General features: G+C 41.5%; 1 protein-coding gene across 1 annotated transcript; it reads left to right on the top strand.

Moving 5' to 3' along the window:
* The first annotated feature begins 433 nt into the window (after positions 1 to 433).
* Positions 434 to 25353, top strand: ddx46 (DEAD (Asp-Glu-Ala-Asp) box polypeptide 46). Its single transcript, XM_014198249.3, has 23 exons — positions 434 to 687; positions 1363 to 1554; positions 1675 to 1794; positions 1892 to 1979; positions 2078 to 2246; positions 2386 to 2618; positions 2775 to 2885; positions 3138 to 3303; positions 5984 to 6104; positions 8132 to 8307; positions 8576 to 8697; positions 11931 to 12009; positions 13068 to 13150; positions 13317 to 13481; positions 14994 to 15156; positions 15623 to 15816; positions 18791 to 18928; positions 19220 to 19369; positions 20918 to 21139; positions 21219 to 21437; positions 24162 to 24306; positions 24450 to 24523; positions 24797 to 25353. The coding sequence occupies exons 1-23, from the start codon at positions 671 to 673 to the stop codon at positions 24842 to 24844; spliced, it is 3195 nt and encodes a 1064-aa protein (XP_014053724.1). The 5' UTR covers positions 434 to 670; the 3' UTR covers positions 24845 to 25353.
* The last annotated feature ends 276 nt before the right edge of the window (positions 25354 to 25629 follow it).

The following is a 25629-nucleotide window of genomic DNA, read 5'->3' as shown; positions in this document are numbered from 1 at the left end:
TTTGTTTATTTATCTTGCTTTACCTTTGCACCCCAGTATCTCTACTTGCACATTCATCTTCTGCACATCTACCATTCCAGTGTTTAATTGCTATATTCTAATTACTTCGCCACCATGGCCTATTTATTGTCTTAACTTACCTAATTTGCACTCACTGTATATATACTTTTTCTTTTCTTTTGTTCTACTGTATTACTGACTGTATGTTTGTTTTACTCCATGTGTAACTCCGTGTTGTTGTATGTGTCGAACTGCTTTGCTTTATCTTGGCCAGGTTGCAGTTGTAAATGAGAACTTGTTCTCAACTAGCCTACCTGGTTAAATAAAGGTGAAATAAAATAATAAAATAAATAAACTCCTAGATAAAGGCAGTGACCTTGTACATTTGGGTTTATGTCAACTATGTCTTATGGTGTGTTTATGCACAAGGAGAGTAAATGCTAATATTTTTGTACAACTTTTTAGTAACAATATTTATACAATATGACGTTAAAATAATCATCCCACCACTTGAGGCGCACACATTCAATGTCGCTCCGTAATCTAAGAAGAACGGTCACTTTTTGATTACGTTCCAGGAAACGGCTAACGTGATCACGCATGAAAACAAATGCACGAAGTTTAACAATAAAATATTGATATTTAATCTCTTTGTGGACTCAACGTAAACATGGGGCGCGAGTCAAGGTAAGTGAGGAGTTTAAGGGTCTCTTGTATTATTTTTTATCTGTTTTGAAGGATAAAAAAACCGAGCTAGCTATCAAATCTGCAACGTTGATCCAACGCGCTAGCTAACAAGCTAGCTAACGTTTACAGACCATTGAATGTGACATCTAGCTAGCTGGCTAGTTAACTTAATAGCCAAAGTAAAAATACTTGATAATGCATTCACAAACGACACAATTATTTCAAACACATTGACCATGTGCTGTGCAGTTGTATATGGTGCTTTCAAGACAACTAGTAACTCGGGGGGGGGGGGTCAAATCATGACGTTCGTGATCTTCGGGTCGGGAAGTCGGAGGCCAAAGATTTGTGCATAGATGGCCGAGTTCCCGACGTGCAATTCTGAATTGGATGATTGTTCGAAACGATTTTCCCTGTCCGATTTTGCTTTTTTCCCCCTCAGAATTCCCAGTTGTCTTGAACGTAATGAAGTCGTACTTTTCCGAGTCCCCAGTTGTCCCCAACGCGGCATTACTCTCTCGCACTAACGACGATTTTAAAACACACACACATATATATATATATACACACACACACGTTGGACTCCTTCAGCCTGTTCTATTTTATGTCAGTCGTTTTAGTTAAGTGATTAAAATTTTTGAAGTGTTTTAAATCATTTTTGGCAATGTTTGTTAGGCATTACAGGAAACGGTCGGCATCAAGGGGTCGGTCCGGGAGTCGATCAAAGAGCCGTTCCCCGGACAAACGCTCCAAGAAGGATGATGGAGCCGCCTCACGAAACCGAGACAGGGACCGCAACAGGCGGGGAGAGAGGTCACGCAGCCGTGACCGCCGCCGATCAAGGTCCAGAGACAGGAAGCGCCCCAGGTGAGCTGTGTGTGAAAGAGTGAGTGATTGATCAAAGTCATCAGAGTAAGGGTGTGTCTTTTGAATGTGAAATAAATACCTGGTCTGATATTGTTATTGAATTGGTCTGATGTGATCCAGACGCTCTAGGAGTCGGGAGAAGAGGCGCTCCAGGAGCCGTGACAGGAATAGAAGGTCTAGGAGCCGAGGACGCAGATCACAATCCGCAAGCCCCAGCAAAAGCAGGAAAACTGATGAGACGTGAGTTTTTACCAAAGGGTTATACCCCCCCCCCCTAAATAAATCTTACTTACACCCGACCTTAACTTGTTCTCCTTTGTCTGTTTTGGTTTGCCAGTCTGTCTAAAAGCAAGGAAAAAGACAACCCTGAAGCCTCTGCAGAGAAGAAGAAAATCAAAGAAGAGCAAGAGGAGGTTGTTGAGGATGTGAGTCCTATTCCGCTGTAGATGTTCAGCAATTTGGAAACACTGACCGAAATATGACAGTTGAATATTTGCGCATTCTTTATGTGTTGTCCCCACAGCAAGACTTTGACCAGAACAAGCTGGAGGAAGAGATGAGGAAGAGGAAGGAGCGAGTGGAGAAGTGGAGGGAGGACCAAAGGAAGAAGGCCCTAGGGAACATCGAGGAGATCAAGAGAGAGATTGAGGAGATGAAGCAGGGAAAGAAGTGGAGTCTGGAGGATGATGACGGTGAGGAACAAGTTCAGACTTCTACTTTTCATGGTTGTGTTGTGGGTTAATATGTACCTAAATGCATTAGTTTCCACTTTCAAAGACTGATTTAGATAACTGCCAACACAGGGTCTCACCAGACTTCTCTTCCTTTCAGATGACGATGAGGAAGGGACAGCTCCCGAGGAAGAGGCTGAAGAAGGCGAGGAGGGTAAGGGGCCGGAGGAGAAGGAGGAAAAGAAAGAGGAGGAGGAGGAAGAGGAAGAGGAGGTTACTCCCATGGAGCAGGAGGCAGAGGATGAGCTGGATACCTTAGACGCCTACATGGAGGAGGTCAAGGAGGAAGTCAAGAAGTTCAACATGGGCCCCCAGTCTAAAGGGAACGACAAGGTAAGTTAGACCATCCCCCGATAGTTTCCTTCACACATACATTATCTAGCTCATTGGAAACATTGCTTGTCAGTATGTGCTGCTTTGGTCTTTTTGTGTGTGATGCAATCTCTTTTTATTATTATGATTTTTTTTTGTTGCCCTTCACACAAACAGAAGGGAGGAGTAAACGTATCCAAAGTTGTCACCGTATGCAAAACTAAGAGGGGACCAAATGTCCACAAAAAGAAGGGTGAGCTGATGGAGAATGACCAGGATGCAATGGAGGTAAGCAGTTTTTGTCCTCGTCATGCTCTCGTTGTGATCGTTTGTGTAAATGTATAGGGCTCATGGGGTCAAGTGTAGTGCACTATATAGGGAATAGGGTGCTATAGTAGTGCACTATATAGGGAATAGGGTGCCATTTTGGTACGCAGTCCATCTCCCTCGGAAACTTCCAAAAGTCTCAAGAACTTATCTCAAAGTTTTTTTTCACCTAAAGAGAGCAGGTTCCTACATGTTGTGTCACTGTCTTCCCAGTACTCATCAGAGGAAGAGGAAGTGGATCTGGCCACAGCCCTGACTGGCTACCAGACCAAACAGAGGAAGGTGTTGGAGCCAGTGGATCACCAGAAGATTGAGTACGAACCGTACCGCAAGGACTTCTATGTAGAGGTGCCGGAGCTGGCCAAGATGTCTCCAGAGGGTGTGTACATGTATTTGTTAAAAAAAAGAAAAAACACAACAAAAAAAATCGCTTATTTTTTGAGGATGGGTCTATTTGCAATGACTGTGATAGTGACGTTTTCCCCGTAAAACTTAGTTGACTGAACTAACTCTAAAGCTTACCGTATACTTCCCAGTCGAAACTGTTTGCGTGTATATCATTAATACTTTTTGTGATGTTTTTTCCACTTTGGCCTTTGCAAGTTTTTCCAGCTGTTTGCGCACACAAATGTTTTTCTTGAGGCAAGTCGATGTTCGGTAGCCAAAGTCTACGCCCCTTCATCAGTGATTAGTCAACTGTACTAATCCTAGTAGGAGTGAGAACAAGAATTGTCATTCAATGAGAGACGACTAGTTTTCATGCACATTTTTTCACTTGAGAAATGCTGCACCAAACCTCTTAGCTAGATGTAAAATTGCGCGACTAAGTTCTTTGCAAAAGACAAAAATGTATCACATTTCTTTATTTATCTTTGATTAATTTTGACTATTTTGAGGAAGTGTATCTGGCTATGTTGTTGCTACGGTGGCTCAAAAGGGACAAACAACACTAATATTGCAATTTATTTTCTAGTTTTTCAAGCAAAGGACTTTGAGGAGTATGAGCACAGATGGTCGCCTAGCCGAGTTCTGCCAAAAGCAAACCGAACCAATGTTTGTGGCAGGGTTTCCATTAGGAAATTGTGGCGCAGGAAATTTGACCAGCAGCATTTCAATTTACTGGACCCATAACCATTGGATGTGTAACCTGATTAGGGCGTCCAACCACGGTGCTCAGAATGACAAATCACATTTAGATTATGGTAATTAATCTCAACAGATCATGCAAATCGAGGATACAACAATTTGTGGTCCTTACTGAATTCCGATGCCCACATTTACTTTTCCTCAGCCAACAAGATGAGTAACGAACAGCAAAATTACTAGCCTAAACATTCTGATCTGTTGCACCAGACTCATTTGCTTTTTAACGTTTTATTTTATTTTTATGTAGCCTATGCCTACTGGATGTATGAATTTTGGATCTATCATCCCGCAACTGTTCCAGAGTGTGTTTGGAATAGTTTGTTTCTTTCTTGACAAACTGACCAATAGAATCGGTAAACCATTTTTTTCTTCACATTTATAAGCGCAGCAATGCGCACAAGGCACTAGGCTACGTGCGAATGTTCGTTCCATAATGCAGTTAACCGGAAAACACTGTTGTCAAAAGCGAGCGGTTTCCTGTGACAGAGATTGAAATATCAGTTTTGATATTTAGAAAGAGGGGAGCTATAATGTGCAACAACTAGCATGGGTTGCTAATATAACTAGGATTGTGCGTTTTGACTACTGGACAATGAAATAAAGTTGATATATATATCTCAAAATAATTGCCTCCATGGATAGGGTCTGATTTTGGCTAGGCTACTTTGAAGCAAGGTAAAACATGCCTCATAATATGTAGTAAAAACATATTATGAGGCATGTTTTAAACTATTTCAAACTATTTAAAGTATGTTTTCAAAATGCATACTACCTCCAGCTCATTGCAAAGGGGTGTGTGACGTGCTGATGAAGACTGCCTTCCGTTGCCTGTGTATTAATTGTTTGAGATGTTTTAGTAGCAGCTCTCACGCTGTCTGACAGATATTCCTCTCAAAATCTCTGTATCTGTATGCTGTGTAAATAAGATGCATAACAAATATTTACACGGGACAGTTTTTATTTATTTTATTTCACCTTTATTTAACCAGGTAGGCCAGTTGAGAACAAGTTCTCATTTACAACTGCGACCTGGCCAAGATAAACGCAAAGCAGTGCGACAAAAACAACAACACAGAGTTACACATAAATCTACAGTCAATAACACAATAGAAAAAAAATCTATGTACAGTGTGTGCAAATGTAGAAGAGTAGGGAGGTAAGTCAAGTTTAATTCCACTTAGTTTTGCAAATTACCCTGTTGACCGGTAAGCTTGACCGGTCAAATGTATTTCCATCCCAATGGGATTTTTTTCTTTTCCTGTCCGGTGCCAATTTAATTTATTGGCTAATACCGGCTCACGGAAACCTTGGTGTGGATATTTTTAGTTGCTTTTGTCTGCTAAATGACAAGTTTCAATGTTGCTTGTTGATGAGCAACTGCCCCCCCCCCAATTGTAGGTCCTCAGATCGATTTCCCCCCCCCCCTCACATATATATATATTTTTTTTTACAATTTAGGAACTCGATTGGGGTCTCAACCTAATGTTGAGAGAATGGTGGAATATACAAAGTGCAATTTCAAAATGTTGTTGTGCATCAGCTGTTTTTCTCTTCTGTCAGTTACTGACAGTCACTCAATTAGCACGTTAGCAAAAAAGAAAAATGTTAGATTGGTAAATGAGTCTAGTGGACAGCTATCGAAACTTGTAGTAATCATGGTCGAATTTCCAGCTGGGGGTGGCATTGACTTTGTTAGTCAATTTCTCACTCGGAAATCATATTTTTATTTGCAAATATTTCTCTACGCCCCACGGCAAAATGTGTAGAATTTCAGGAAATGAACGCAGACCTGCGAGCCGCTGCGGTCTGTCATGATGAGTTCCGTTTGTTTTGTGTGTCCCCCACCCTTATCAAAGTTGCCCATCATTGATCTAACTCGTCTCCTTTTGGTTTTGTTTGGTGAATGCATACAGAGGTGAATGTCCACAGGTTGGACCTGGAGGGAATCGCAGTCAAAGGAAAGGGTTGTCCCAAGCCTATCAAGTCATGGGTTCAGTGTGGCACGTCTATGAAGATTCTAAGTGCACTGAAGAGGTGAGTGTCACAGACAAAGTTTTACATTGTAGCAGATATAAGTAAGTCACGTATTGGTCCAAATGAATAGGATCTTAACATACATTTTGTTATGTAATCTGCAGTTTGATCAAATCAAATGTTTTGTCACATGCTTCGTAAACAACAGACTATAGACTAACAGTGAATTAATTACTTACGGGTCCTTCCCGACAATGCAGAGAAACAAAAAGTAAGAAATAATATTTAAAAAATAAATAACATATGGAATAAATACACAATGAGTTACGATAACTTTGCTATATACACACGGGTACCAATACCGAGTCGATATGCAGGGGTACGAGGTAATTGAGGTAGATATGTACTGTACATATAGGTAGGGATAAAGTGACTAAGCAACAGGATAGATGATATACAGTAACAGCAGCGTATGTGATGAGCCAAAACAGTTGGTGCAAAAAGGGTCAATGCAGATAGTCTGGGTAACTATTGGTTAACTATTTAACTAACTATTTAGCAGTTTTATGGCTTGGGGGGTAGAAGCTGTTCAGGTTCCTGTTGGTTCCACACTTGGTGCATCAGTATCACTTACTGATGCACATCTTCTAGGGCCGTCCTCTAACACCGCCTGGTATAGAGGTCCTCTAACACCGCCTGGTATAGAGGTCCTGGATGGCAGGGAGCTCATGCCCAGTGATGTACTGGGCTGTACGCACTACCCTTTGTAGCGCCTTGCGGTAGGATGCCAAGCAGTAGCCATACCAAGCGGTAATGCAGCCAGTCAAGATGCTCTCAATGGTGCAGTTGAACTTTTTTTAAGGATCTGAGAGGCCCATGTCGAATATTTTCAGACTCCTGAAATGAAGAGGCGCCTCTACAACCCCATCGATGTTGATGGGGGCATTCTCGGCTCTCCGTTTCCTGATGCTGAGGGAGAGGATATTGTTGTCCTGGCATCACACTGCCAGGTCTCTGACCTCCTCCCTATAGGCTGTCTCATCGTTGTCGGTAATCAGGCCTAACACCGTCGTGTCGTCAGCAAACCTCAATGATGATGTTGGAGTCGTGCGTGGCCACGCAGTCGTGGGTGTACAGGAGGGGACTAAGCATGCACCCCTGAGGGGCCCCTGTGTTGAGGATCAGCGTGGCGGATGTGTTGTTGTCTCCCTTACCACCTGGGGGCAGCCCATCAGGAAGTCCAGGATCCAGTTGCGGAAGGAGATGCTTAGTCCCAGAGTCTTTTAGCTTAGTGATGAGCTTGGAGGGCACTATGGTGTTGAACGCTGAACTGTAGTCAATGAATAGCATTCTCACATAAGTGTTCCTTTTGTCCAGGTGGGAAATGGTAGTGTGGAGTGCAATGGAGATTATCATCTGTTGGGGCAGTATGCGAATTGGGTCCAGGGTGTCTGGGATGATGGTGTTGATGTGAGCCATGACCAGCTTTACATCTGTAGCCATGAAATGCTTTGAGAGTGTAATGAGACGGTAGTCATTTAGGCAGGTTACTTTGGCATTCTTGGGCACATGGACTAATGTGGTCTGCATGAAACATGTAGGTATTACAGACTGGGTCAGGAAGAGCTTGATAATGTCAGTGAAGACACTTGACAACTGGTCAGAGCATGCTCTCAGTACGCGTCCTGGTAATGTGTCTGGCCCTGCAGCCTTGTGAATGTTAACCTGTTTAAAGGTCTTAGTCACATTGGCTACGGAGAGCGTGATCACACTGTCTTCCGGAACAGCTGGGGCTCTCATGGATGGTTCAGTGTTGCTAGCATCGACACAAGCATAGAAGGTATTTAGCTTGTCTTGTAGGCTTGCGTCACTGAACAGCTCGCGGCTGGGTTTCCATTTGTGATCCGCGATAGTTTGATGCTTTGCCTGTTTGATGGTTCGTCGCAGGGCTTAGCGTCCGGATTAGTGTCCCGCTCCTTGAAAGCGGCAGCTCTAGCCTTTTAGCTCAGTGCGGATGTCGCCTGTGATTCACTTGCCGTACACTTCTAGATAGGTGTGTTTAAGTGATGTTGTCTTCACGTCTGCAGACACAGCTATGAGAAGCCCACCCCCATCCAGGCCCAGGCCATTCCAGCCATCATGTCTGGGAGAGATCTCATTGGCATCGCTAAGACCGGCAGTGGAAAGACCATCGCCTTCCTCCTTCCTATGTACCGTCACATCATGGACCAGAGGCCCCTGGAGGAGGCTGAGGGACCCATCGGTAAGGGCCCCCTTTTAATTATTTTTTTTTGTTACTAGTTTTCTGTCATACCACCCCATATCAATTACACCTAAATTAACCTGAACGCTGCCGTCTCTGAGTTCTATGTGTAAATCACAATTTTAATCTGCTGAGCAGAATGGTCCTATCAGACGATATGAAAGCTGTTCAATGAAGGTGCTGTATTTTGAAAGGGCAAATAAACGGCGAGAGTATGTTGTCTGAGTTCTATTTGTCCGTTCTCTCCCCCCCCCCCCATCCCATTCAGCTGTGATCATGACTCCCACTAGAGAGCTGGCTCTGCAGATCACCAAGGAGTGCAAGAAGTTCTCCAAGCCCCTGAACCTGAGGGTGGTGTGTGTATATGGAGGCACTGGGATTAGTGAACAGGTACAACCACTTCCTCTAACGCTGTAGGGTCGGGGGGTTATTGATAACCAGTACCTCATCATGGGAGTAGTGTTACCTGGTTGTAATTACAATTTACCATGATGGGGGAAAAAAAGATTGTACATTGTATTTAAAGAAATCCTGGGTTGTAGGTTTTGAATAATACAGGGCTCGACATACATTTTTGTAAAAAATTTTATTTAACTAGGCAGGTCAGTTAAGAACATTGTTATTTACAATGACTGCCTACCAGAAGGCAAAAGGCCTCCTGCGGCGACAGGGGCTGGGATTAAACATAAAATATAGGACAAAACACACATCACGACAAGAGAGACACCATAACACTACATAAAGAGAGACCTAAGACCATAGCGTGGCAGCAACACATGAAAACACAGCATGAATGCTTGTTCTCTTGTCTGGGACAAGTTAAAAACATTTTTTTTTAAATCAGATAAGAAGAATATAGGTTTAAGGTGTCTGAATGGACAATTTAAAAAAACATCACTATCAAACATTTAACCTACTCCAATCAGAATTGGATCAGAGGCGCCAACATTAGAATAATATTCAAATCTAATTTTCATGTACAAAATACATGTAGGTGATATGCATATTGGCTACAGCCTCATGTCCAAACCGATGCTGACGTGAGGGAGGCGCCATAAAATGATGCCAAACTTTGAGACTTTTTAAGTATAAAAATATAGACTAAACGGTATTCATGTTTGGCTATTATAATGAAGGATAAGTAGCGTTAATGTCTAAAGGCTTGATTCTGTCAGACATACTGGAAGCACGGTTCGTCCAGATTAAATAGTCTCAAGACCAGGAGAGTGAAGGACAGTGGCTGTTGTACACCGCACGTCACCCACCTTGAATCTGAGCAGAGGCGGTCAGCATAAATAAAAAACAACAAAACGATTTAACCATAAACTTAATTGTTTAAAACCTAGACGTTTTTATCATTTTATGAAACATGTCTTTGTTTCAAAGTGGCCTAGCCAAAATCTGACAATAGTAATGTTGAGGGGAATTATTTTATAAACACTTTAAATGCTGGTTGCCATGGCATATTCTCATGTTCTATTGGGTTTCAAATTAACATTTTATTGTCCAGCAACCAAATGCATATTTCTAGTCATTTGTAACCCATATTCCTAGTCATATTAGTAACCCATATTCCTAGTCATATTAGTAACCCATATTCCTAGTCATATTAGTAACCCATATTCCTAGTCATATTAGTAACCCATATTCCTAGTCATATTAGTAACCCATATTCCTAGTCATATTAGTAACCCATATTCCTAGTCATATTAGTAACCCATATTCCTAGTCATCAGTAACCCATATCCCTAGTCATCAGTAACCCATATTCCTAGTCATATTAGTAACCCATATTCCTAGTCATATTAGTAACCCATATTCCTAGTCATATTAGTAACCCATATTCCTAGTCATCAGTAACCCATATTCCTAGTAATATTAGTAACCCATATCCCTAGTCATTAGCAACCCATATCCCTAGTCATATTAGCAACCCATATTCCTAGTCATATTAGTAACCCATATTCCTAGTCATATTAGTAACCCATATCCCTAGTCATCAGTAACCCATATCCCTAGTCATCAGTAACCCATATTCCTAGTCATATTAGTAACCCATATCCCTAGTCATATTAGTAACCCATATCCCTAGTCATATTAGTAACCCATATCCCTAGTCATATTAGTAACCCATATCCCTAGTCATATTAGTAACCCATATCCCTAGTCATATTAGTAACCCATATCCCTAGTCATATTAGTAACCCATATCCCTAGTCATATTAGTAACCCATATCCCTAGTCATATTAGTAACCCATATCCCTAGTCATATTAGTAACCCATATCCCTAGTCATATTAGTAACCCATATCCCTAGTCATATTAGTAACCCATATCCCTAGTCATATTAGTAACCCATATTCCTAGTCATATTAGTAACCCATATTCCTAGTCATATTAGTAACCCATATTCCTAGTCATATTAGTAACCCATATTCCTAGTCATATTAGTAACCCATATCCCTAGTCATATTAGTAACCCATATTCCCAGTCATATTAGTAACCCATATCCCTAGTCATATTAGTAACCCATATCCCTAGTCATATTAGTAACCCATATCCCTAGTCATATTAGTAACCCATATCCCTAGTCATATTAGTAACCCATATCTCTAGTCATATTAGTAACCCATAGTCCTAGTCATATTAGCAACCCATAGTCCTGGTCATATTAGCAACCCATAGTCCTGGTCATATTAGCAACCCATAGTCCTGGTCTTATTAGCAACCCATAGTCCTGGTCTTATTAGCAACCCATAGTCCTGGTCTTATTAGCAACCCATAGTCCTGGTCTTATTAGCAACCCATAGTCCTGGTCTTATTAGCAACCCATAGTCCTGGTCTTATTAGCAACCCGTGCTAGTTTATACATCTTTAGATCTCCTCTTAATTTTTAACAGGATATTTTTATCTGTCACATGAAACCCCTCGAGTGTGCTTTTGAGAACGGGAGTTTCCTGCCAGTTGCATTTAGTTTTCATATTTTATTTATTTTTTAAAACGATGAGGCTGAGGCAACAGATCATACCAGAAATAAAACTAATTTGCTTTTTAAAAATGTTTTAAAGTGCAGTGGTTGAATGAATTTTGGATATGTCGTCCCAGAACTGCCCCAGAGTCTGTTTTGAACCGTCAACATATTATTATTTTTTAAATCAACGGTTCCCCCTTAATTTTTGATCCCCTGGAGGGAATTATTTTAAAAAGACATTAAAAAGTATTTGGTTGTAATGTTGCTATATTTGATTGGCCACATTTGGTAGCCTATCATCCTCCAGGAGAGCCTTTTTAAAGGGGCAGTGTTGTATTTTGAGACAGGCTTGAATATGCAGAGAAGCCCAGCAGGCATGGTGTAACCTCCAATTCGGTCTGATTCTCTAATGTAAAAAGATTAGTAATACATTTTATTTTTGTAAAGTTGTTCCTTGCATCATACACAGATTAACATGGTGTTACAGACCATTTTTTGGCGGGGCGACAAGTGACCTTGAGCTTTTGGGCAAGTAAATATTAGAAAAAGTAAATGTCAAGCCCTGTAATCAGTTAGGAAAAAGCAAACAGGATTGTACATTGGTTGAATATGGCTATCTTTTAAATAGTTTGTTTCTTGCTTGTGGTGCAGATTGCTGAGCTGAAGAGGGGAGCAGAGATCATTGTGTGCACACCAGGGCGAATGATTGACATGTTAGGTGCCAACAGCGGTGAGTGACACACCTTGTCTCATAGCTCTCTTGTATTATTGTATCCAGTGAACATATAATGATAGGGATTTCTGATATGTGATAAACCTGCAGTGTGTGTGTGCAATGTCCAGTGTTATAATTATTTTGACTTAAAAATGTCACTTTCTGACCCTGAAAACACGAGCAGCGCAGGTACTGATAGAAAGTGAGATGTAAATGTCCTGCTTTGCATGAAATGTTTCCGTACGAGAGTCAAGTCAGTACCACTTTTACTAAAACTGTAAACGTTATCTGACCGCCTTGGGAATCGTATCCGACCGTTTTTGAAGTGTTCCCTGAAGAATAATGATCAGCTACAAGTAGGTGAAGAGACGATACTGCCTCCGTGGGTGGTCCTCACGTTCAGAGGCGTAAGTCAAGCTTTCAACAAACCTTTATCCCAAGTCAAGTTTCCTTGTTAGTCATGTAAAAAAGTCAGACATTTCACTCATGTATGGATTTGAATAACATTTGAACCTTTTAAAAGTAGAAGATGGTTGTCCGAAAAGTGTGAATATGTTTACATTCGTATTTAAAAGTCAGTGTTGTTTTATGACTGTGTAAATGCTAAATTTAAAATAGAAACGTGTATTGAAATGGGACAGTTTAGCGTTCTATCCTTCCGCACATGCCAGGTAATCTCTCTGTTTCGTTTTGTAGGTGAAAAGGCGGTCACATAGTGCTTGATGTGGCCTCATCTCTTTTATTGTATTGGCTGTTTTCTGACATTTTACACAGGTTCCTCGTGCCCCTGAGATGGTACGCAAGACAAGACAAATATAGAAACCTAATAATTTGGCCCGCTTAAAAGTAGGCCTGAACACAATAAATGGCAATTGTGTGAATTGAAGTGAAGTATTTAATGCCTTAGAAAAAATAAATACTTTTTATTTTTTTGTATTTTTGTATTTTTTTTAGGCTTGTTGAGGTAAATTTACCAGGAGGTTCAGGAACTTTGTGTGAAAGCTTTGGGTGAGCCCACTTTCCAGAGAGTAACATTGTTTTCCTGTGTCACTATACTTTCCTTGGGTGTGCAGGTCGAGTCACAAACCTGCGGCGAGCCACGTACGTGGTGGTGGACGAGGCGGATAGAATGTTCGACATGGGCTTTGAGCCGCAGGTAAATAGACACACGTTATTATCATTACTTTATAAATAATTAATCCAAGGAGGTGTTCTTAAGGAAAATAGACTTGCGTCAATTCGTGTTTATAGCAGCTATTTAGACGTGACCCTGGCACCAGAATAATAGGTCATATCCTCTCCTGTAATGTTCCTTCCCCCAGGTGATGCGTATCATGGACAACGTGCGTCCAGACCGGCAGACGGTCATGTTCTCAGCTACGTTTCCGCGGGCCATGGAGGCACTGGCCAGAAGGATACTGTCCAAGCCCATCGAGGTGCAAGTTGGAGGCAGGAGCGTGGTGTGTTCTGATGTGGAGCAACATGTGGTAAGACTAGCCTTTTTTACATTCTCTGTGTGTCCTAAATGTTACCGTTTTATAGTGCACTACTTTTGACCAAGGACCATAGAGCTCTGGTCAAAGGTAGTGCACTATAAAGGGAATAGTGTGCGTCTTCCATCTCTTTAACTTTTTTTGGTGCCCTGTGGATAGGCCCAGGAGTTGTTCCTGGTCAGTCAGTCATGTAGTGAGGAAAAACTCTTGTTCTACTCCGTCCCGTCAGTACAGGGATACGCAACTGGCGGCCTGAAGGCCGGTGATATTATTTTGCTCCTAAAGTTTTGTGAGCAAAAAAATAATGTTTTTATTTTTGGACATAAGACAGTAAAAACACTAGCAAATCAGCTCAAGATGATTTAAGATTTTGGAAATCTGTTCCAGAGTATTCCCACGCATAATACAGATACAGTATATACTGTATGTGATCGTGTATATACCAATGTAAGAACAGTTTGAAATTTGTGTTTTATTCAAATATTATATCTGTTTGGGCTTCTTGCGGTAAATTTGCAGTTTGCAAATTATTTGTAATTTATGTTCCGGCCCCCTGAACATCCGCTGAAGAAGTCGGTTACGATGCCAAACTGCAGCCAAGACCCTGGTGAGGACGACGAGCACGCTGATGAACTTCCCTGAGACGGTTTTCGATAGTTTATGCAGAAATTCTTTGATGTTTCAAACCAACAGTTTCATCAGCTGTCTGGCTTATGGTCAAGAAATGAACATTATTTTTTCTGGCAACAGCTCTGGTGGACATTCCTGCAGTCGGCATACCAATTGCACACTCCCGCAAAACTTGAGACTTCTGTGGCATTGTGTTTATGGGACAAAACTGCACATTTTAGAGTGGCCTTTTATTGTCCCCAGCACAAGGTGCACCTGTGTATTGATCATGCTGTTTAATCAGCTTCTTGATATGCTACACCTGTCAGCTGGATGGATTATCTTGGCAAAGGAGAAATTCTCACTAACAGGGATGTAAACAAATTTGTGCACAACATTTGAGATGAATAAGCTTTTTGTGTAGTATGGACAATTTCTGGGATTTTATTTCAGCTCATGAAACATGGGACCAACACTTTACACGTTTAGCATTTTTTTTAAAGATTTTTTTGTTGTTTGGTGCCTTCAGAAAGTATTCACACCTTTTTTTTTTACTTATTTCACATTTTTGTGTTAGTCTTAGTCTAAATTTAAAAAATGTTAGATTTTGGATGTTGTGGCACTGGCCTACACACAATACCCCATAATGTCAAAGTGGAATTATGTTTTTAGAAGAAAAAAAATAGAAATGAAAAGTGGAAATGTCTTGAGTCCGTAACTATTCACCATGAATACGAATATATCTCCTATTTTGTCAATAGCACCACCATCCATCTTTTACATATTCCATATTGGTCATTTGTTAAATTAGTGTTGCTGCCATTTCTCTCTTGTCTAGCTGAAGTCACACAGACATCCATGTTTTTCCCCTCCTCATCATGTATTCTCTCCATCTAGCTGGTAATTGAGGAGGACCAGAAGTTCCTGAAGCTGCTAGAGATCCTTGGCCATTACCAGGAGAAGGGCTCGGTCATCATCTTTGTGGACAAACAGGAGCATGCTGACGGGCTGCTCAAAGACCTGATGAAGGCCTCCTACCCCTGCATGTCTCTGCACGGAGGTGATGTCATACAAACACACCAGTGTTCTATTGTCACTAGTCTGAGGCTCCACCCACAAAAAATTGGTCCTCTGGTCAAAAGTAGGGCATTAAGTAGCACCTTCAAACTCAACTCTGGTCCTTGAAGACAGTTCCAATCAGGAACGGATTTAAACCTGGGACACCAGGTGTGTGCAATTTTTAATGATCAGGTAGAACAGAAAAGCAGCCGGGTCCGGACCTCGTAGGGTAAGAGTTGAATACCCCTGATGTAGAGAATTGGGTGGCATTTGGGACACACATTGAGTTAGTCCAGGGTTTGAAAGTGACCGGGCTGAGCTCATCGTGTCCTAGACCATTTTCCTTATTTTATCTTCTAATTAAACCATGTTTATGGCAGATAGAGACGAAATGTTTATCATGTTAGTTGTTTTGAACTATATCATTTGATAACAAGCGTTTGTTTATCTCCTTCCCCTCCCTGTAGGCATTGACCAGTACGACAGAGATAGTGTCATCAATGATTTTAAGAACGGGGCGTGTCGGCTAATGGTGGCCACCTCTGTGGCGGCCAGGGGGCTGGACATCAAGCAGTTGATCCTGGTCGTCAACTACAACTGTCCCAACCACTACGAGGACTATGTCCACAGGGCTGGACGTACAGGGAGAGCCGGGAACAAAGTGAGTAGTGGTCCTGTAGGATACACTAGTAGTCCATCAAACGAATTAATTGTTACTGGTTTATCAAGAATTCCAGGAATTCTGATCACTAAAATGGAACAAATCACTGGGGGAAAAATGTTATTCTACAACCATATTAGGAAAAAAAGATACATTTGATTGTTATGTAGAAACCGTTAATTTAAAACTAGGGGTATAACGGTTTGGTACGTATTGCTGGTTTGGGGCCACGGTTCGGTTTAGCTACAGCGGGGAAATGTAATGCCAATAGTTACTGTAGTTTTGAGTTTATTTAAGAAAATACATAGTGTTGGTATTTAAAACTGGATGGTTTTCAGAGATGGATGGGAGGGGTTTGAGCTGAAGGGTGAGACTATAAAAAATAAGAAAGAGCTAATGTAAAATATACCGTGTCTGTAAAATGAATAGCTGGAAGTAGAAGCCTAAGTATTGTTGTCCATTTAGTTTACTCCAATTAGGGGAGAGATGGTAAGGTTACGGGATAATAATAAAGAAGGAAAATATGTATTTATTTTTAATAAAAAAAATGGGTTATTGGAAATTATGCAGACAATTACATTGATAGAACCCACAATCAATCTAAAATATTAACTCTTGATTTTTGCCCCACCAATAAATTCCAAAGTGTTGGTATTCCTGAATCCATATTTGATCATGAGTCATATAACTCCTGATGAGAGCACTATCAGAAATAACCAGCACTTTGGATTTTCTTAACCTCTCTTGGGCAGGTGGGACGCGAGCCACGGTTCACACTATTCAACAGCCAGTGAAAAATCAGAGCGCCAAATTCAAAACCACAAAATGTCATAATTCAAAGTTCTCAAACATATGACTATTTTACACAATTTTAAAGATGCACATCTCCTTAATGTAACCACATTGTCCGATTTCAAAAAGGCTTTACGGCGAAAGCATAAAGTTAGATTATGTTAGGACAGTTCCAACACAAGAAAAACCACACAGCCATTTTCCTAGCAAGGACAGGCGTCACAAAAACCAGAAAACCAGCTAAAATTATGCACTAACCTTTGACGATCTTCATCAGATGACACTCCTAGGACATCATGTTACACAATACATGCATTCTTTGTTCGGTCAAGTTGATATTTATATCCAAAAACAGGTCCACAATAAATGTTGTTTTGTTCGATAAAGTTCATAATTTATGTCCAAATAGCTCCTTGTTGTTTGCGCGTTCAGTAAGCTACTCCAAGTGTAGGAAGCGCGGCCAAAATGTCACGACGAAAAGTCAAAAAAGTAATATTTACGTTCGTTCAAACATGTCAAATGTTGTATAGCATCAATCTTTAGGGCCTTTTTAACTTAGAACTTCAATAATATTCCAACCGGACGATTCCAATGTCTAGAAAAACGTGTTGGAACACAGCTACCCCTCACGTGAATGCGCGCCAATGAACTCATGTGCTTTCCTGAGTCAACAACTTCCAACTTCCTTTGTTCGCTCTCTCTTCACCATAGACGCCTCAAACAACTTTCTAAAGACTGTTGACATCTAGTGGAAACCTTAGGAAGTGCAAAATGAACCCTAAGTCACTGTGTGTTAGATAGGCAATGACTTGAAAAGACTACAAGAACCAGATTTCCCAGTTCCTGGTTGGATTTTTCTCAGGTTTTTGCCTGCCATATGAGTTCTGTTATACTCACAGACATCATTCAAACAGTTTTAGAAACTTCAGAGTGTTTTCTATCCAAATCTACTAATAATATGCATATTCTAGTTCCTGGGCCCGAGTAGTAGGCCGTTTAATTTGGGTACGTTTTTCATCCGGCTGTGAAAATACTGCCCCCTACCCAAGAGAGGTTAAAAGGGGGGGAAAAAACAATTACTCATCAACAAGAACAATAAAATAAAGTGAAATATGCTTGTAAAGTCCATCATGTAAACAATGCTCAGACATTGTATAGGCCTACACTATGTTTCCTTACAAAGAGAAAAATATTCACACTTGTGTGACTATCAAAAAAGGGCCGTGTCTGTAGCATGGTACTTCACATTTCCCAAATCAGGGGGAATTTGATGATGGGCTGTCACTGTTAACTAGCTATGTAGCCCTGGGAGGTTCATCCATCTGTAGTTAGCGCAATACAGGGTGCATTGGCCAATTCGGCTTTAGCTTGCTTATTTAGAGCCGGGTACCTCCTGTTTGCTGAAATATGTCAGAGAGGTCGAAGTTCGTAACGTTGCTCGAGCACTTTCACAAGATGCTAAAACTCCCTATTCTTCTCAGCCACCGAGAATGGGTGCATATCCACGGCTATGAACATACCTATCACTCTTTTAATTGATTTGGTCAGAATCAGCTACCAAGGGCAGCTTGAAGGCATATATATATATATATTACGTCTTCTTCCGTTGGTACGAATAATGGGGTGATGTCGGCCTAAATGTGTCACCATGTTTGAGGTGTTGGCATCTGCATAGGCTATTCTCGTCGAGCAGTGGTGACATATACACTCTCTGTCCATCGCCATTGTAATCTACTTGGGAAGCCAAAAATGTTCCCAAACTGGATATTTAAACGATGCTGGAGAATCCTCCGGTTTTATCCAGCCAACCACTCTCCATCGTACAGAACTAGTTCCCCGCTGCGCCTCACAAAAGAACAGTTTTGAAATGCGACAATTTAAGTCTTGATTTTTGATTACAATGTGTCGTTTTAACGGGAATGGCCTGAAATGTATTATGAATGTTTTTTTTTTTTTCAGCTCAGATTTACACGAGGCATGCATCGCTTGCGGTAGACACATTTCAGTGTAAGGCCTAGATGGGCCTTGTGTTTTTAATTGTTTCCGTATGTTAAGTATTTTTTTTCAGGGTTCACCGCGAAGACCGGACCCAGGTCCCGTAACAACAAAAAACGGTTCAGGAACAAATATGTGTACCGTTACAACCCTAATTTTAAAACCACCCTGATTTGTTGTGTCCCAGGGCTTTGCCTACACCTTCATCACAGATGAGCAGGCACGCTACGCTGGGGACATCATCAAGGCCCTGGAGCTCTCAGGGTCCCCTGTGCCTAAGGAGCTGGAGCAGCTGTGGCTGTCCTTCAAAAACCAACGGCAAGCGGTAAGAGGAAGTAGTGCTGTTCCGGCGTTGTCATGGAAGCTACCCGGTCGTTGTATGCAGAATGTGTGCCCAGCAACAAAGAAACTGTGCATTAGAGCTGATGATTTTCAGCGACGAATTACAATATTATATTCTGTGTCCTTTTAAAAAAAAATTTTTTTTTTTATTCAACTCCTATTCAACAAGATTAGACCGGTTATGTCGCTGGCTTACTTCCCATTGCTGCTAGCACTGTGTCATCAGTAGGTGAATGCAACACACCCTCTCTATAACGGCCTTTTCTTTCCCCAGGAGGGTAAAAGCATCAAGAGCAGCAGCGGGTTCTCAGGGAAGGGCTTCAAGTTTGACGAGACGGAGCATGCCCTGGCTAATGAGAGGAAGAAGCTGCAGAAGGCTGCTCTGGGTCTGCAGGACTCTGACGACGAGGATGGGGCCCTGGATGTGAGTACAAGTTCTGATCATGTGACTAGGGCCCTGGATACGAGTACAGGTTCTGATCATGTGACTAGGGCCCTGGATACGAGTACAGGTTCTGATCATGTGACTAGGGCCCTGGATGTGAGTACAGGTTCTGATCATGTGACTAGGGCCCTGGATGTGAGTACAGGTTCTGATCATGTGACTAGGGCCCTGGATGTGAGTACAGGTTCGGATCATGTGACTAGGGCCCTGGATGTGAGTACAGGTTCGCATCATGTGACTAGGGCCCTGGATGTGAGTACAGCTTTGATCATGTGACTAGGGCCCTGGATGTGAGTACAGGTTCTGATCATGTGACTAAGGCCCTGGATGTGAGTACAGGTTCGGATCATGTGACTAGGGCCCTGGATGTGAGTACAGGTTCGGATCATGTGACTAGGGCCATGGATGTGAGTACAGGTTCTGATCATGTGACTAGGGCCCTGGATGTGAGTACAGGTTCCACACTCTCATAAAGCTTAGAGTAGAATGCCAACTATGGCTTGTATATAGCCTCGCTACTGTTATTTTACTGCTGCTCTTTAATTAGTTATTTTTATTAAAACATTTTTACTTCACACTTATTTTTCTTAGATCTGCATTGTTGGTTAAGGGCTTGTAAGTAACCAGGGCCCAATAGGGTTATGTAGGGAGCCATTTGGGACATACACACTCACCTGGTTCCAGACTAGGGTTGTGTAGGGAACACTCACCTGGTTCCAGACTAGGGTTATAGAGGGTTATGAAGGGAACACTCACCTGGTTCCAGACTAGGGTTATAGAGGGTTATGTAGGGAACACTCACCTGGTTCCAGACTAGGGTTATAGAGGGTTATGTAGGGAACACTCACCTGGTTCCAGTCTAGGGTTATAGAGGGTTATGAAGGGAACACTCACCTGGTTCCAGACTAGGGTTATGCAGGGAACACTCACCTGGTTCCAGACTAGGGTTATGTAGGGAACACTCACCTGGTTCCAGACTAGGGTTATGTAGGGAACACTCACCTGGTTCCAGACTAGGGTTATGTAGGGAACACTCACCTGGTTCCAGACTAGGGTTATGTAGGGAACACTCACCTGGTTCCAGACTAGGGTTATGTAGGGAACACTCACCTGGTTCCAGACTAGGGTTATGTAGGGAACACTCACCTGGTTCCAGACTAGGGTTATGAAGGGAACACTCACCTGGTTCCAGTCTAGGGTTATAGAGGGTTATGAAGGGAACACTCACCTGGTTCCAGACTAGGGTTATGCAGGGAACACTCACCTGGTTCCAGACTAGGGTTATGTAGGGAACACTCACCTGGTTCCAGACTAGGGTTATGTAGGGAACACTCACCTGGTTCCAGACTAGGGTTATGTAGGGAACACTCACCTGGTTCCAGACTAGGGTTATGTAGGGAACACTCACCTGATTCCAGACTCTTGATAATGTATATCGCATCCCATCCGTTGTGGTCAAACAATACATTTCTAAAACCTCATAGAATACGTACAATATTGACACAATGTCTCACCCTGTCCTTACAGATTGATGAGCAGATCGAGAGCATGTTCAACTCCAAGAAGAGGGTGAAGGATCTGTCGGCTCCAGGGGGAGGGCCGCCCAGCGCTGCGGCCGTGGCGGCTGCAGCAGCAGGGGGCCTTGCCAACCTCGGTGCCCCCTCTGCTGGAAACATCCAGAAACTGGAGATGGCCAAGAGACTGGCTCTCAGGATCAACGCCCAGAAGAACTTGGGGGCTGAGGCTCAGGTTGGTCTTTGTTTCTGTGTGAGTTTTAGTAGTCTTCAACCTTCCGTTCCTGACATAATCCATTGCTCTCTCTGGACAGGATGTGATGCAACAGGCCACCAATGCCATCCTGAGAGGAGGCACCATCATGGCCCCCTCCGTCTCGGCTAAGACCATCGCCGAGCAGCTGGCTGAGAAAATCAACGCCAAGCTCAACTACATCCCTGTGGAGAAGCTGGAGGAGGAGAGGCAGGCAGCTGAACAGGCCGAGACCGTCAAGAGATACGAAGAGGAGCTGGAAATCAATGATTTCCCTCAGGTCAGTTTTTATATGGGTTTGTATCCCAAATGCCACCCTATTCCCTATATAGTGCTCTACTTTTACCCTATTCCCTAATCCCTAGACAGTGCACTACTGTCTTATGGGCCCTGGTCAATAGTAGTAAAGTACATAGGGAATAGGTTGTCATTTGGGACTTAACACTAGGGTGTAGGTGGAGGACTGCTCATTGAATCTCTAAATGAAAGGTATTCACCATTGCTATATGAACTATGCTTTACTTTATCATGCTGATTCTCTTTCAGTTGAACATTGGATGGTCTTTTTACAATGTCTGTTCCTTGACGGGCGGAGCTTACGGTGAAACACTAGCTGGTAGATCTTAATCGTATTCGTGACCGACCGGCTCGATTCGGTTTTATGTAGCAAAATTAGAAATTGTGTTTTTATTTTTAACTTTATTGTTTATTTTTTTTACATTAAAGTAGAGACTCAGAGTTCGAAAATGGTATATCGTACAGTTGAGGAATAAGGGGTAAGTAATTCTGCTTTGAAAGTTGATCAACTTGTTTTGGTACACCTATTGGAGAGTTCTTCTTTATCTACATCCATTCAGCCTTGTTCACACCCTCTTAAGCCGTAGCCCCCACACATCTCTTTAAGGGTTCACATGTGAGGCTTCACAGAGTGGATACGATAGTGTACTAAACAACCAAAGATTTCAAGACTAAAGGCTGGTTTATACTACATCTATTGACATGTCTGTAGACGGTTGTCGTAGTGACGTGAACATTCTGTTGTCGTCCGATCATCAAAGTTGTCGTTATGAAAAAACGTATAAACACAAAAACCATGCATGACATCAGCAGGCTGGCTGGTGGTCCAAAATATCATAACTTTTGCATGTTAACACCAATAAACCCATCTGTTTTAAAAAATGAATTTAGTAGATGTCAATCTAACAAACCAGGCAACTAAATGCAACTTTCTAAACAATGTTTTGGTTTGTTTCTAGCATGTTACTAACGTTGTTAGATGGCTAGCCTGTTCAAATAATGACCATATCATAGCTGATAACATCTTCAGCAAATTGTTATTCATTATTACAGGAAAATAATCTCATAATGATATTTACAAGTTAATGGCGAGCTAATTACAGAAAATAGCTTACGGTTGTGAGTGTGACGAAATAAAAGCAGGGCATTCTTACCTGAGAATTTTATAACTTGGACACTGTCTCGTTGGCCTAACGTTATATCCTAATTTGACTTTGGTGCAGGTCATGTTCTTCACATTAACGTCTCTGGTAAACACACACTATATCAAATAAAATCAACGATTTTGTCACATGCACAGGATACAGAAGGTGTGAACGGTACAGTGAAATGGTTACTTGCATAGTGGAGTCTTTTTTTTTTTTTTTTTTAGACATGTAGCTAGCTAGCCAAACAATGAACCATAATCCCAACTCATAACGTTACTTCCATGCATGAATCTGCAAGTAGCTAAAGCTAACCAACTAGTTTCAATGTTAGCTAGCTAACATTAGGCTATAACTAGCAATGCAAGTGGATTTCTGAGATCCAAATAATATTACTACACAGATCAAACGCATAACATTATCTAACGAGCCAGCCAGCTAACATTAGCTAGCTAGCTAGCTAGCTAGCTAGCTAGCAGTACCCTTTAACTTGCAATGTAAATGACTTTCTGACTAAATAAGAAACATATAATATCTGAAAATGTAGCTAGCTAGACTCTTACCCGTATACATGGATGAACGCTTCTTGCCCTTAATTTGAAAAGACAAGTGTTTTATACAACAGTCTTCTGTGTGTTCTCTTTTCGACTCCCTCCGCATATTTGCAATCAAACGCCAGAATTTTCCTCATACTCTGCTTCCACCGGGCACGACACTGATTTCTTCCGTGACAACAGCACTGTTGATCCGTGTTTCAGAAGACCACAATGTTTGGTTCAATGAAAACTTTTTGTTGTTGTTGACAAATCAGGGATTTCCTCATCGTCTGATTCATTTTAAGAGTCAGCATAGCACGTTCGTTTTCCAGGAAGTGGTGAGAATTAGCAACACTTTTGCTGTTCTTCATGGTGTCTTTCAAAAAAATCTGCGTTAGAAAGGAGTATCTACACATACTGAGCAGCTCATGTTATAGACAGAAGTGTGCTACATGGCAGACCAATCCCAACTCATCTCTCGGCATGTCCAGCCCATTCATTATCTCAGCCAATCATGGCTAGCAGGAAGATTCCGGATCTTTTTCCTTGGCTAAACCAACTAGGCTTGTAATTTAACTATTTTATTCGCATTTACAGATGATATAGAAGTGTGTTAAGGCACATGAAAGTTCACATATTCCCTAAGGCATTTGTGCAACAACAAAAAAACGCATTTAGATCAACAACAAAAAAGGTTTACGTGCAAATGCCTCTTCTGTGAAGTAGTGCCGTGGACATACGCCTAGTTTCCTGAAACAAGTCACATTTGTTTGACATTTGTTTGTCCTATCAACAAAGTGATTGTGGTTTAAGTAGTTTATCCCACACAAGTGGTAGGTGGAATTGACCTCACAAAGGGTCTCAGAGTAGGAGTGCTGATCTAAGATCTGTCCATATAATATTATTCATTATGATCTAAAAAAGGCAAAACTGATCCTTAGGTCAGCACTTTTACTCCGAGACGCTTTGTGAATACGGCCTAAGCGAACAGGAAGATGTTAATGTCTGTTTCCTGTGTTCCACCAGACTGCGAGGTGGAAGGTCACGTCTAAGGAGGCCCTCCAGAGGATCGGAGAATACTCCGAGGCAGCCATTACCATCAGAGGAACCTACTTCCCTCCAGGCAAAGAGCCCAAAGAGGGAGAACGCAAGATCTACCTGGCTATTGAGAGTAAGCAGCTATTCTACTTGCAATGATCACTTCAAGTCTTTACCAATGTTGGAGAGTTCAGTGTTAGCAGTAGTGAGTGTTTTTTTGTTGTTGTTGTTGATGGATGTCACTTGTCGTAATATTTTGACGTATTCGATTGACAGGTGCAAATGAGCTGGCCGTTACGAAGGCCAAGGCTGAAATCACTCGTCTCATCAAGGAGGAGCTTATCAGATTAGTAAGTTCTGTCCATAGAAATAGAATCCATATGTATGGTTCTGTCCTCTGTTATCTCAGATCTATCCTATCTATTTATTTACTGATGCTAGGCCTAGGGAATCATTCTATAATCGTTCGTGTCAGTCTACATGTTGGTTGCATCATTGTATGAACGCCGGTAATAAACATGGAATGTTTTAAAAGTATTGAAAGTAATTAACTTAGTGGGGGAAAAAAGTATATAAAAAAAAAAAAAATCTCATTGCTCAATAAATGTTCTCTCTCATTTTAGCAAAACTCCTACCAACCCACCAGCAAAGGAAGATACAAGGTTTTGTAGTGACGATGAGATTGGGCTCAGAGGCATTGACTTCTTTCTCCAACGTTTCATCATATTTGTTTCAGAATGTATTAGTATATATATTTTTCACTGTAAGACCAGTGACCTCCAGAAGGGATTGTTCTCGTGAGAGTACTTTCTCTTTTAGACAAAGTTTCCTCTCTGTATTTTAAGTGGAGATTTAGTCGTGATTTTTGTTAATTTTTTTTTAATTTGGTTTCACGGCGCAAAATGTATCTGATATCCGTTCTATAATATACCAGCTGAAATGTAACGGGCTCTCTACCGCCATGATTCAAACATTTGCTTATTTTTGTCCTTAAACATTAAGCATAAGTAGTTATAGATCCTGTATTATTTCTGTGTGTAAAATAATATTTTGGGTCACTGGTCTGCAGTCATCTGAACAAGTAAGGAATCGCAAGTTGATTTTTTTTTTTTAACAGCCCTTGAATGATGTCATGTGTTTTTACTTCTTTCCCTCTAATAAAACAATGTGTTGGCAAGGAGCATGTTGTCACTGGTCTGTGTTAGATAAATGATATACCAATGGTTTGTGTGTTACATCTGGATTTGATGTTCTATACATTGTAGTGACAATCCTATCGGGCTATGATTTGGGTTTTGAGTGGCTTAAAAAAACAGGGGATATTATATGTGAACTACAAGATGAAACCCCTTATTGACAGAATTCAAGCTTAACCATGACGACAATGGAGGTTTAATAATTACGTATAGCCTACTGTGGAAAGAACCAGCACAACGGATTTTTTTCCTTTGGACTA

This window comes from Salmo salar, chromosome 04, assembly GCF_965601325.2.
Source record: "Salmo salar chromosome 04, fSalSal1, whole genome shotgun sequence".
Lineage (NCBI taxonomy): Eukaryota > Metazoa > Chordata > Actinopteri > Salmoniformes > Salmonidae > Salmo > Salmo salar.
Note: the sequence above shows the minus strand (reverse complement) of the source record. Positions and strands in the feature narration are given on the sequence as shown.

What these genes read in the sequence shown, in the direction of transcription:
- ddx46 (XM_014198249.3), top strand. An exon ending in AAGAGGAGGTTGTTGAGGAT is followed by an intron (nt 1,980 to 2,077) that starts GTGAGTCCTATT and finishes TTGTCCCCACAG; the next exon opens with CAAGACTTTGACCAGAACAA. An exon ending in ACGAGGATGGGGCCCTGGAT is followed by an intron (nt 19,370 to 20,917) that starts GTGAGTACAAGT and finishes CTGTCCTTACAG; the next exon opens with ATTGATGAGCAGATCGAGAG.